General features: G+C 32.3%; 2 protein-coding genes across 2 annotated transcripts; one reads left to right on the top strand and one right to left on the bottom strand.

The window, feature by feature from the left end:
* Positions 1 to 1,448: 1,448 nt before the first annotated feature.
* Positions 1,449 to 9,234, bottom strand: LOC106716153 (sideroflexin-2). Its single transcript, XM_014509603.2, has 9 exons — positions 9,139 to 9,234; positions 4,515 to 4,675; positions 4,052 to 4,222; positions 3,303 to 3,504; positions 2,907 to 2,985; positions 2,733 to 2,820; positions 2,226 to 2,351; positions 1,897 to 1,944; positions 1,449 to 1,705 (listed from the first exon to the last, which is right to left on the bottom strand). The coding sequence occupies exons 2-9, from the start codon at positions 4,670 to 4,672 to the stop codon at positions 1,594 to 1,596; spliced, it is 984 nt and encodes a 327-aa protein (XP_014365089.2). The 5' UTR covers positions 4,673 to 4,675; positions 9,139 to 9,234; the 3' UTR covers positions 1,449 to 1,593.
* A 378-nt stretch (positions 9,235 to 9,612) lies between these two features.
* On the top strand, positions 9,613 to 12,036 carry LOC106716133 (PWWP domain-containing protein 2A-like). Its single transcript, XM_045679953.1, has 3 exons — positions 9,613 to 9,884; positions 9,972 to 11,274; positions 11,712 to 12,036. Exons 1-3 carry the CDS (start codon positions 9,685 to 9,687, stop codon positions 11,868 to 11,870), a joined length of 1,662 nt encoding a protein of 553 aa, XP_045535909.1. The 5' UTR covers positions 9,613 to 9,684; the 3' UTR covers positions 11,871 to 12,036.
* The last annotated feature ends 939 nt before the right edge of the window (positions 12,037 to 12,975 follow it).

Raw genomic sequence — 12,975 nt, 5'->3', positions numbered from 1 at the left:
AATAATCGAATCAATTTATGTTTTCTGTAAAAAGCACATTAAAAAAAGTAATTTAATAAATGTAAAAACAAAAAAAACGAAAGAAATACAAAATTAGATTAATTCATATTATAACGGAATGTATGTACAGGATAAATTCGTACACGATTACAAATTGTTCAACAAAAAAATATAACAATTTTAAAAAAATCTATTCAACAACAAAAATATCCTATAAAACAATTCCCAATTACAAAAACAAAAATCACACATTAAAAAAATAGACAAGCACAAAATATTTTAAGAAGTAATTGACAATATCATCTTATTTTTAACTTTTTAGCGTTTTTTTAAAAAAAATTTTATTTTACTAAGTTTAAGCCTATTTGGATACAACCAAAATAAAGTAAAAAAGTCAATAAACTCTACTGTTATGAAAGAATTTAATATATTTTAAAATTCAAAACTTAGGAACCATTTTTTTTTTAAAAAAATCGGAAAAAATTTCTTTGTTAATTTTCTAAAAACACAGATCTTATTGCAATAAATAACAAATGTTTAATAATAATAATTAAAGCGATTTGGAAACATCAACACTATTACATAAAACTTTACAAACAGGCAAACAAAAAAGCAAAAAGCGCAATATTAACGTAGTTCTAACTTTATAGTTGTTTCCCTAAAAACAAAGACAAGTTTTACACAAGTTTTTTCCTAGTGGAAACAGTTATAATTAAGTCAAACAAGATTTTTGACACTGGCAACAAAAATACCATAAACAATATGACAGTTGATTATTGATTTGACATAACAGTCATCACAATAATTTTTATTTCAATACTAAAATCTATATTTGATATTTTCATTGCTTTTTAAATATTATTTTTATTTTAATTACACCTTTTTATGTAGTTTTGAAATTAAGTTACCAACTTTATCCTAAAACACATTTTAACTCCGAAACTATAAAGCAGTCATGTTAAAGATATGGCCCGCGATCGCAATGTCACAGAAAAAAGAATCATCTTTTTTAGAGATTTTACACTTCATTTGATTCTAATTTAATAAATGAAATGTTGTAATAATTTAGTTCATTTTTTTATTTTTAATCTGGCAAACTTACGAATTCAAAATGTAATAATATGGTCTGCGAAATTGAGTTTGACATCTCTGCTCTAAAGAGTACCTAAGGATAAATCTCTTTTTACTAAAACTAAAAAACATTTAAAAAAAAGGCAAACAAATACTGCAGATAACATTAATATTGCTTTTATCTTTTATACTATAATATACTGAAAAAAAAGGCGCTAGCAATTTACAGTCGGAGAACTAAATATGGTTCCCACATAGGAATATTCAACAGTCATCATATAATTTAATAGTTTTTGAAAATGACATTTCATTGAAGTGGGTAGGAAATAAGCTTTTTCGACTGTAGAATCCAAACCGGTTATAATTTCTAAAGGGTTGATAATATCCAGTCGTAACCATTGGTCTATATAATATTTAACTGTATGCAGATGAAAAAAAAAATCCTAAAATAACATTTGCTTACTGTTAAATTATTGCATTTCTATAAAGTAATTCTACTACTCTGTAATCTTATTTACTATATTACAATCCCTTGTTGAAGTAAACATACTTTGGTGGTTTGCCGGATGTATTCTTCAATATTTCTTCATAGTTCTCCTTTTCAAAACGTTTAATTGTGTCTATTGAGAGTTTGCTGAAAGAGAACGTGAGAGAAAGAGATTGAAAAAAAAAATGTAGAAGAGTAACAACACAAGAACCTGAACTGTTAGAAAGTTACCACAAAAACATTTTACCAGAAAACACAGAGACAGCAAAAAATATGCAAATGTATTAATGTATTGTATTTTACGAAAGTAATTCGTGTATTTATGTATTTCAACTCACCATCTCTGAGGGAAGAGAGCACACGCTGTGGGCACCATGAATGTTAGGCTGAAAAATACAAAGTTTATACTTTAATGTTTAAACTAATTAATCGTTTCGATTATAGAAAACCTAATCATAATGCTGGAAAAAAAATATATTTTTTATTGTAGGTATTCAAATTGGTCTTATAAATTGATATTTCTAGGTGATTAGTGTGTAAACATCGAAAAAGTAAAAAACTTATTTAAAAACACCTTCCGATTAAACTTTTAACTTTCGATTAAACTTTTGACTTTCGATTAAACTTTACTTTCGATTAAACTTTTAGCTCTGGTATTACTACTTACAACATGCCCACAATAGCGGTCTGTACGAGGATGTGACCTCGTTTGATCCTCTGCATCCAGGGCTTGGGCTCGATGCGCTCCATGATGACCGGCAGCAGCAACATACCCGGAGCGCACATCACGATCCTGACACAAACACAAATTTCAAAATGGAAAAATTACTAGACCAATTTCAAAAAAATCTTTTTATATTATAAAGCTAGATTATCACTGAGTAACTATATTTATTATTAGATTTTTTTTATTTCACTCAGACGAAGTTACAAGCTAAAGCCATAATTCAAAGACCTTAGCTGATACGAAATATGTAGGAAAAAAATTTTTTTACACTAAAATATTGTAACATTATAAGTATAATCCTGTTTCGACCATTTTTCACGTGAAACTTGAAACATAAACTTTAAGAAATGTTCAAAAAAAATTATAGTACAAAAATAATTTACCATTACTATTATGTTACATACATATATATGTAATAATGAGATATAAAAGAAAAAAAAAACACACCTGGAAGTAACCACTTGAGATATCCCCTTGATGGGCGCCACTTGCGACTTGCCTATCACTTTGCCGCTCTCGTCTGTCACATCCAAACCTTACATAACAATATAGATACAGTTAAAATATTATTCATTCATTCTTTTTGTATGATCAATGAATGATATTGAATGTGTAAGATACCTAATAAAATTTCGTTCTGTCTCATGAGAGGTATGTTGACCCAGTTAGCGGCCGCCACCGCAACAAACGGCACGAACCTCTGCAATGAGAGGCAAAAACACTTATGCATAAGGTATGCAGCCGAAAATAAATTTTTACACGCACTATATAACTTTATTACTTCATACCAAAAATTAAAAAAATATCTTGTTATAGTAGTAAAAAAAACATAATAAAAAAATGCTTTATTCTCCTTTAAAGCTCAAAACTGATTTTTTCACTTTTTTTTAACAAGATGTTTAATAAGTGAGACTAATTCGCAGAGCTCTTGCGACCTTTTCTATCCAGCGCCCTGGGCGATCGCCTAAACCAAGTTAACCTGAAGCCGGCCCTGTACTTATCTTTACAAATACTTACCGCTAATATGGGATTAGTTGCTCGTTTCTGTATAACAAATTTGAAAGTGAGGGCAGTGGACATGGCGGCCGTCATTGCGGACACGTAGGCGACACCCATCTGTGTTGTGGTCAGAGGTGCGTTCGCATTACGGTTCGTGTAATTCACCAGCGCGTTGAACGACTGGTTCACCCACTGCCAGAACACCACAGCTGTTGCTGATCTGTATGTGTCATTGATTGTAGATATAATAATGAAGTTCTTTTTTAATTCCAGCATAGTCAATAAGGAATACGTTTTTTTTTTAAAAAATCGCGAATTACATCAAAAATTTTTGACAGATGACAGCCGACTTATGGCGCTGCCACACCTATTTTGAGCTTTTAGTTTTTCTCCACATTAAGGTGGAAGTCACTCATACTAAGTGTGATTTTAGTAATGTCCTTTTTATATCTAATATATAAAATTCTCGTGTCACAGTTTTCGTTACCGTACTCCTCCGAAACGGCTTGACCGATTTTGATGAAATTTTTTGTGCTTATCCGGTATCTATGAGAATCGGCCAACATCTATTTTTCATACCCCCCCCCACATTTTTTTACTGCGCGCGGACGGAGTCGCGGGTAAAAGCTAGTATATGATATAATATGGTAATATTGTGTGAATGTTTTTCCTTACGTATCATAAAGTTATAGACGTCAGGTTTATACGTTAAGACATAAGATTTTTACTATTGTAGTTAGAGATCGTAATTATAGGTAAGAGCCGACCTGTACCACTGCAGCATGGCGCCAGTGGCGAGACAGCCGCCGGGCATCTGGAAGGACATCCTGCCGAATACATTCTGCAACTCGCCGCTGTCCGGGTGGAAAGCTGACTCGTACAGCTGCTTGGCGCGCACCACCTGCGCCATAGTTGTCCCCTCTGGCTCCTCACCGGCTCTGTGGGCAAGTAAGGCTCGCTTCAAACGGACACAGTGCAGTTACTACGAATTTATAGCATTGGCATTTTCATTTAAAAAAATAAACAATAACAGTCCGTCACTGTAAGAGACATTTAGATTAAAAAATCTTACCTCAGACGGACGATAACGGAATTGGTTTTATTCCAGTAATACATTTATCAATAATCAAAAATTTCAAACGAAATTAAGACCTTATCGAAATTAAGTCATAAAATTTGTAAATGTTTTAAAGCAAACTTAGAGTTTTTGTTGAGTTTAATAATACTCACTTATATTTCATATAGAGGTCTCTGGCTTCGTATAGCTGCTTCTCCGGCACGAAGGTGAGCAATGGGTTGGAGATAAACGCGAAGTGCCGGAACCGGCCCACAAACGTGCTCTGATCCCACAGCGGCTGTGTTATATCTATTCTCTTTTCAGTCGACATAGTCTATGGACAATAAAACTCTATGGTACATTCGAAAGAAAGCGGGAGCATAAAACAAAAGAGAACTTATAATTTAGTGACAGTTATACATTGTTTCATCTAATCTGTATATGGTCGTTCATTAATCCAATAAACTTTCCCAAAATAGGCACAAAAAAAATGTTTGTGAAAGTTTAGTTTACAAAAAAATCTAAATAAAGATGTTGGTCTTTTATTTCGCGAAATGAGTATCTTTATTTATTCATACAAAGATAAGATTTTATGTTAATAACATAAAATAATAACATGCACATTGCTATCATTATGTTGACATTAAAACAATAATTTCTAATACTAGCTGTCGCCCGCAACTCTGTCCGCGCGGAATAAAAAAAACGTAAGTTGTCTATGTGCTCTTCCAGACTATGTTCTACCATTCGAGGAGCTGTTCCGGAGATACCTTCAAATAAACAACCATCCATCTAAACATTCGCATTTATGATATTAGTATGAAGTATGATATAATATCGCTATTAATTAATAACAAGTCCAAGGTGCAATGTTTATTTGTTTATCTATTAAACGTAACTAGATAGCAGCATTGTAAATCTAATCCGTCTGTGTGTACTGACAAAGTTCAAAGTCAATCGGCGACAAACATTATAAAATTAAAATACTAGCAGTCGCCCAGCACCCCGTTTATGCGAAATTTAAAAAAACTTAATAAATAGCCTATGTGTCTTCCAAACTGTGTTCTGTGCCAAATTTCATCAAGATTCGTTTAGCCATTCTGGAGATACCTTCATACAAATATCTATACATTCATCCAAACATTTGCATTTATAACATTACAGTAAGACATTATCAAACACATTACAATTATTCAATAGGATGTTTTGTGACTGCAGCGACCTCTGAAGCCAGGAAAGATAAACAGTGCTCTGTGCTTACGGACAAAGTTTACAAAACACGAATTCAGTTCTAACAACAAAGACGAGTGAAAGATAGAAAAAACTGTAAAAGATATAAATTAAAAAATGCATTTTATCTACACGTGTAAACTTTTTCATTGAAACAAAACAAATTAATAATAAACTTTCATATCAATAAATACAAAAACAAATACGAGTACATTAATGTTAGGAAACTTAATCTACATAAAACATTCATTTCACTGCAAAGAGGACATAACAAACAATGTTATTCGCTAATGAAAGCTTTTTGGTGAAGCAATTTTTAATATTAGTTTGTAAACTAAATCTAAAAAACATTTATTTTATGAATCTATTCTTCGCTGCGTTAAGCAGGCCACACACGTTCGGTTTTATGACTGGTTTTAACTTTGCAGGCGTAACCGAATTATATAGTATTTACAGTTTAGTTACACAAACAGTAGGGTTTTTAAACCTAACGTGTGTAATTTTATAGCCGCATAAATATACAAATGTATAATTAACCATTTGTTAATCAGCTCCGTTTTTTTTCACCGTACGAACGAGTAAGGTGAAAAAAAACATCGTGATGCAACCTGCACATATTTGAGAAGAAATTCAATGATATGTGTGAAGTCAACTCGCACTGGGTCAGCGTGGTTGACTATGGCCTAGTCACCTCTAACTTGGGGTAGGCTCCCTGCCCCTCGGTGGGGAAGTAACTGATGATGATCAAATCAGCTCTGATAGATATACTAGAACCGTTGAACTGCCCATTTCGTAGTTCTCAGCCCGAAACGCAAGTCATAACTCTATGCAGGTACAAATTGAGCTGATCTGTGATCCGGTTCACTGATCTGCTACACACATGTGAACTGTGAGTTAAACATTTTAGTTGAGTTACCCGTGTCTATATTATTAATGTTACACGTGTATTTTTATACAATATAAGAAATAAATTTAATTCAAGAAATTTTAAGATGTTTTAGTCATATTGCATTTATCGATATCGTATTATTTATAAGATGTCCATGCATTTTATTATGTTTTGATTAATTGTTGTTATTAATTATGAACACGAAAATCGTATTTTTTTATCAGGCAACATTTTTTCTTGAAAAGTTTCTTCACTATTTTCTACGTTTTATATTAATTTTTTATTGATGTCATTTATGCATTTTGCGAACGGTGTCATTTGATTCTTTCAAGTATCCTTGTGGTTTAAATGAAACGTCTGTCCGTTCATATTTACATCAGTGGTCTATTATCGGTATTTAAAACATCATCTTAACATTATCTGTACTATTTGTAAAGCATTACCATATAAATAGCGACTTTAGCTGCCAGTAATATTGTTCAGATACAAATACAAAATGTTATTGTACGAACGTGACCAGTATGTGGCATTATAATTATAACATGTCATATTATAACAAAATTAAAAAAAAATAAACGTCAAAAAAATTGATGTGACGTTGACATAACGCGCCAAAAATAAGTACCGCAACTCTAATTGTCTTTTTAGCGGGAAATAATAATAATTAAGTAAAACATGTAATTAAAATAGATACGTATCACAAATACGTTATTAAGCAAGAAGCGAAAATAGTTAAAATTTTCGTCAATTGAATTTTAACTTTAAAATTGAACTTTTTTTTAATTTTTGAAATTTTACCGCAAAACGTAACCGCAATGCGGTAAAAACGTTAGTTCACCCGATTTTACATAAAGTTAGTAACTCTTAACATTTTCAAATTACTACATTCAATATATTTTGTTATACAATATAATTATAGTATCAATCTTACTAATATTATAAATAAAGATAAAGACGAATGTTTGGATGGATGGATGGATGTTTGTTTAAAGGTATTTCCGTAACGGCTCACGGATTTTGATAAAATTTGGTACAAAGGTAGAACATAGTTTGGAAGAACACATAGGCAACTTTTTATGTTTTTTAATTCGGGGCGTATGGAGTCGCGGGCGACAACTAGTAGTTAAATAAACCAATAAAACATCGACTTGATACATGCATGCATAGATATACGACCAAATTGTAATTTCAAAATTATAGGTTATGGTTCTTTTTTTTTATTGTTTTCTTAGTCTCTGTTTTGTCAAAGATTATGACAGGGATTACGATGTTTTATACAGAGATTTATTCAGTTTTTTTTTAATTCCGCGCGGATGGAGTCGCGAGCGACAGCTAGTAGATTATGTAAAAACACTTCGTGTGTACTACAAATGGCTGTGAACAAAATAGTGTGATTGAAGGAATCATTGTAATATCATCTTTTGTTATTTCATTTAATGATATATATGCAAGGTCTTCTACATTTTTTTTAAATCATAAATTGGCAAATCAGCAACGGGGCACCTGAATCCGCCTAAATAGCGAAGCGACCGCTGCCCATAGACATCTGCAATTGCAGATGCTTTGCCTATCTTTAATCAGCAGAGGAATAGATGCGAAGAAAGAGGATATATCCCGCGACCCCTCCTCTGTCAAAACCACTTCCCCTTCCCATCCTTTCATAGTAAGAAAACGGTGGGAGGGGAATGTGGACTAAAATTAGGCCTCTGGCACCACACATGTCTGACGAAATGCGGAATTGCTTCACACCTGTCTTCTGTTTGGTTGTGGTATTGCACCGGTCAAGCTGTCCAATTCATGCACCCAACAAATATTGTTGTTGCGGGATCTACCGCTGTCAAAAATTCTAAACTAGAGATATTCACAATCTTTATCCAACAATTACCAAGCTTAGATGGTAAATGTTAAGATGAAAAATCAAGTCAGAGCTATTTAATTAAAAAATTAATCTGCACTAAATTAATTATACAAAAATAAATAACTGTAAATAGAAAATCCATGACTTAAACATGTTTCATTTCTTCTATCTTTCCATATCATATTTAGATGGATGAATGGATAGTTGTATGGATGTTTGTTAGTAGGTATCTCCGGAATGGCTCAATGGATCTTGATGAAAATTGGCACGGATGTAGAACATAGTCTGGAAGAACACTTAGCTACTAATTAAGATTTTTGTTAGCGCGGACGAAGTTGCGGGCGACAGCTAGCATATAAATAATAAATACAAATACATAAATTTGTTAGAGGCATAACAATTACAAGAATAACATCTAAATTGAGCACAAGGACATTCATTAAATTTTTACAGTAAACTGATAGCAGTTTTTTTAACATATTTAAAGTATGATAAGTTTGAAATAAATTGCTTACATTACTTATTTTTTTATATATAGGATTAAACATTGGTTATTTTAAATTACATAATTAAATTTTTAAATATTTGTGACAGAAAATGGAATAAAAATTAATTATTTGGACTACTGTTTATAAAAAGATATTATCCTATGATATTTTTAATGCAGACATTCTTATCCTTGAAAAAAATTTAAGCCGAACAAAACTAAAATGAAAAGGAAATCTATATATTATTTAACGCTTATATAGATTATGTAAGTTGACAAGTATACAAATAAAATTAACAAATAATCGTTAGTTACGTAAAGATATTTACTTACTGTGTTGTATTAAGTCGTATTAAGTACTTTTAACTTAAAAATTGCAAATTTGCGAAATCGCAAAAACGACTGCACGCTACGAACTTAACTGTCAGATAGAAGTAAAGGCTGTCAATTGTCAAGCTATCTGCTGTCAAAACCATATGATATGAGGTTGACTGTAGCAGTTATTTTCGAAGAGAAATCGTTATAACTTATAACTTTTAGTTATAAAAAACCGTTAACGTCAATTTTAAAGGAGCCTATACAATGACATCAATATCATAATCATGACGTATATAAAGTAATATAAAAAGTCTTTGAATGACGATGAATGACAATTTTTTCCACAATAGGGCACATTTTAGTGTGTATGATTAAACTGGTGACCTTTTTAGTGAAAATTTAAAGTATAACATTTTAATCTCTGCATGTATTTAAACAAAACTGTAATAGAGAGCTTATAAATCAATGATCTTCCAGTTGTTCGGGTTTCAGACGGAGGAAGCGATCGCTTTAAATTGGCACAAAAGGCACATTTTCTAATGATCTGTCTATACTGTTTTCATGAAATTGTACATTGTAGACTCTATGGCCAAGGACAGAGAAAAGAATATGGCGGCTGTCGTTCCAACAGCCGATATGATGATTCAAAAGAATTCTCAAATTTTAGTAAATGTTGAAGAAGCACTGACTGATTTACTAGTTGTGTCGTATTGTACTGAAGATAAAAAATTTCAGGGTGTGCTTTTGGACTCCAGCAAAGGGTTGGTATTGGAATATTGCTTCTGAAATATTAATCGATTTTTGAAGAATTTCTAATATTTTCCATCTAATTGCTCATTCTTTTACAGTAATTTGCCTTTTGGCGTGTATAGCCTACATCCAGCTTTTAATAAAGAGACTGAATCCACCGATAAAAAAGATGAAAAATTGCATTCCGTTAGTCAGAGGTTTACTTACCAAGAGCCTCAATATGGAGATGAAGATGGTCAAAAGACAAGGAAACCCGGACCCAAGGGTAAGCCTCAGCCTAGACAAAAGATGACAGTAAGATTAAGGCCTAGGAAGGTACTATGCTCAAATTGTCAAGGTATATGCAACGAAAATAATGAAAACGTGGACGTGTCTAAAAAACGGAAACTAGACAGCAATGACGACACTCCTCAAAATGGTTCCAGGCCACAGAAGGTCGAGAAAAAATATTTAATGAGCAGCATGTTGATACCTAAACTGACAAGGCTTGAGGAAAGTGAAATAAGTACTTTTAGAACAAGTGAGAAAAAAGTTAAAAATGCTAAAAGTGAAAAATCGGAAGTGAGTGAGACTACACCCGAGTTAGCATTTGTTAGTGTTTCTAGCCATAGTAATGTCTGTGATGAAAGTGAATCGAAGGAGGATAATGACGCGTCATTTAGCTCATTGTTTTCTAACGCGCGGACTTTAAAAATATGCTTTGGTGAAGGCGAGGGCACTGTCGTGAAAATTCCTCCCCTCGCCGGAGACTACAATGAAGACTCGGGTGTGTCTTGTGATATGGGAAAGCCTGATTCCAAAGCAGTTAAAAAAGCTTTAAAGAAAGCTAAAAAACAAGCTAAGAAGATAAATATCACAGATAAAGATGAAGAAAGCAACACAACTTCCCCAAAACACATTGGTGCATTATCACCGCACAATAACATGTCAGACAATCCAATGTCAGACCCATTAGAAAAGAAACATAAGCACAAAATAAAACACAAGAAGAAACGTAAAGTGACAAAGAAACGAGATGAAAACAGTAGTAAAAGTGATGACAGTATAGACTATTTTAGTAATATCAAAGAGCACTGTCTTAAACAAAAACTATCCATTAGTCTGCGTAGATTGAGCAGTAATTCCTATGAAAAACAAACTGAGCAAGAGACTGATTCTGAGGACTTGGAAAATGAAACAGTGCCAGATTTCCCTGCAAACTCTATAGAAGGTATCGGAGGGAAATTATTGAGGGTGTCTCCAGGTGATATAGTTTGGGGGAAGGTTGTTGGCTTTCCATGGTGGCCGGGTAGGGTGCTGAGTGTTACACAAACTTCCAGAGCTCATGTGTCTTGGTTTGCATCAACCACATCATCTTTGATGCCCTGTGACAATTTATGTCCATTTCTAGAAGATTATAAGGTGTATACCTCTATATTATTTGTTGTTACACAATGTTATGTTCTTTAATAATTTTGTAAATTGACAATATCACATGTAACTTGTGAGCTGGAAATAAACATTAGAAACTAGCTTTTACCCGCGACTCCGCCCGCGCGGAATAAAAAAAATAGAAAACGGGGTAAAATTATCCTATGTCCGTTTCCTGGTTCTAAGCTACCTGCCCACCAATTTTCAGTCAAATCGATTCAGCCGTTCTTTAGTTATAAATAGTGTAACTAACACGACTTTCTTTTATATATATGTATAGATATAGATAGGTAGTAAATAAAGAAAGTTGTGTTGTTATTAACTTGAATATTCACCCCCTTGACTCATAGTAGATAAAAAATTGTGTTTTATTATATCTTGGCATATATTTATTCGTCTGTATTAAGTAAATGGTATTTAACTTCCAGATATGCTTCAATAAAAAGAAAAAAGGTGCATACAAAGAGGCTGTAAAGGAAGCTACTATAGAAGCGAGGAGATTAGAATCTCACATGGACCCATTGGCAAGCCCGACTCACAGCAACCTGACCACAGTCTCCCCACGTCCCATTGATGTGTTCTCATAATTGTGATTGTATATTATATTTCGATGCATTCAATGAAAAGAGTTATATTTCTTAAATGATATCACCCTTTTCGTTAGATAAGTCGATTTATATCCGAATTTAAAATTGATGTGATAATTCTGTAACCACAAGTTCATTGACCACTTATTAAGGTGAGTTTCTATTGTCATAGCACTTGTATATTGCTATCTTTATAATAGAAAGTAATAGAGATAGCAATAATTTCACACATATGTTGTGACTTGCTGCGACAGTTTGTGTGATTTAATTAGTACTAGTATTCATAATGATCTATGACCTCGCCATTATGTCTTGTACGATTAAATGAATCAACATTTATTGTCAAATAAACCATATCAACTAATGAATTACCTTGAGTGTGGAACGCACCTGTTGTGGAAGACAGTCATGAAGTATTCCGCAATTGGAAAGTGCAGAGTCTAAGGTCCAATTGCAATGGTCTTTCTGTCAATTTACAGTAATAAAAAGATGGGTAGGGAATGCGCATTTGACAGGGGAGGGGTCTATCTTTTTTCTGTATATCTTTTCTATTTGTTAAAAGTGATTGACATAAAAATATGGGAAAATGTCCTTAAGCTTTTAATCATAGTGTAGTAGAAAGTTTTTTTAAACCTATTTACTTTTTTTTATGCAACATTTTTTCACATGAATTATAAAATAAAAAGCGATAGTTTTTTTAAATCATTTATATGATTTGCTGTGCATTTATATCTCTAGATAACATCAAGTAAATCTAAAATCATTGTTTTTTTTACAAAATAAGAGTCTTTAAATAATACAGACTTTTGTTGATATTAAAATCTGGTGCCCGAAGAGTTTAAAAAAAAACTAGTACTTATAAGGAATCAATGTTACCAATTAATGGTGTTTAGGTATAAATTTTTCTTATTTGAGTAGTTAATTGAGCATTCAAAAAATTATATCTTAATTTTTTTTCTGATTTTTTTTTTCAATTATTTCGAACTAAAATCTTAATGGCTTTGTTATGTTTTAATTTTTTTTTATATTTCCTGTTTTATATATAAAAAATGGCCATGTTATATATTTTGATTATTATTGATTGGATAGTTGTTTAGTTTTGTTG

This window comes from Papilio machaon, chromosome 11, assembly GCF_912999745.1.
Source record: "Papilio machaon chromosome 11, ilPapMach1.1, whole genome shotgun sequence".
Lineage (NCBI taxonomy): Eukaryota > Metazoa > Arthropoda > Insecta > Lepidoptera > Papilionidae > Papilio > Papilio machaon.
The sequence above is the reverse complement of the archived record's forward strand: the minus strand, read 5'-3'. Positions and strand labels throughout refer to the sequence as shown.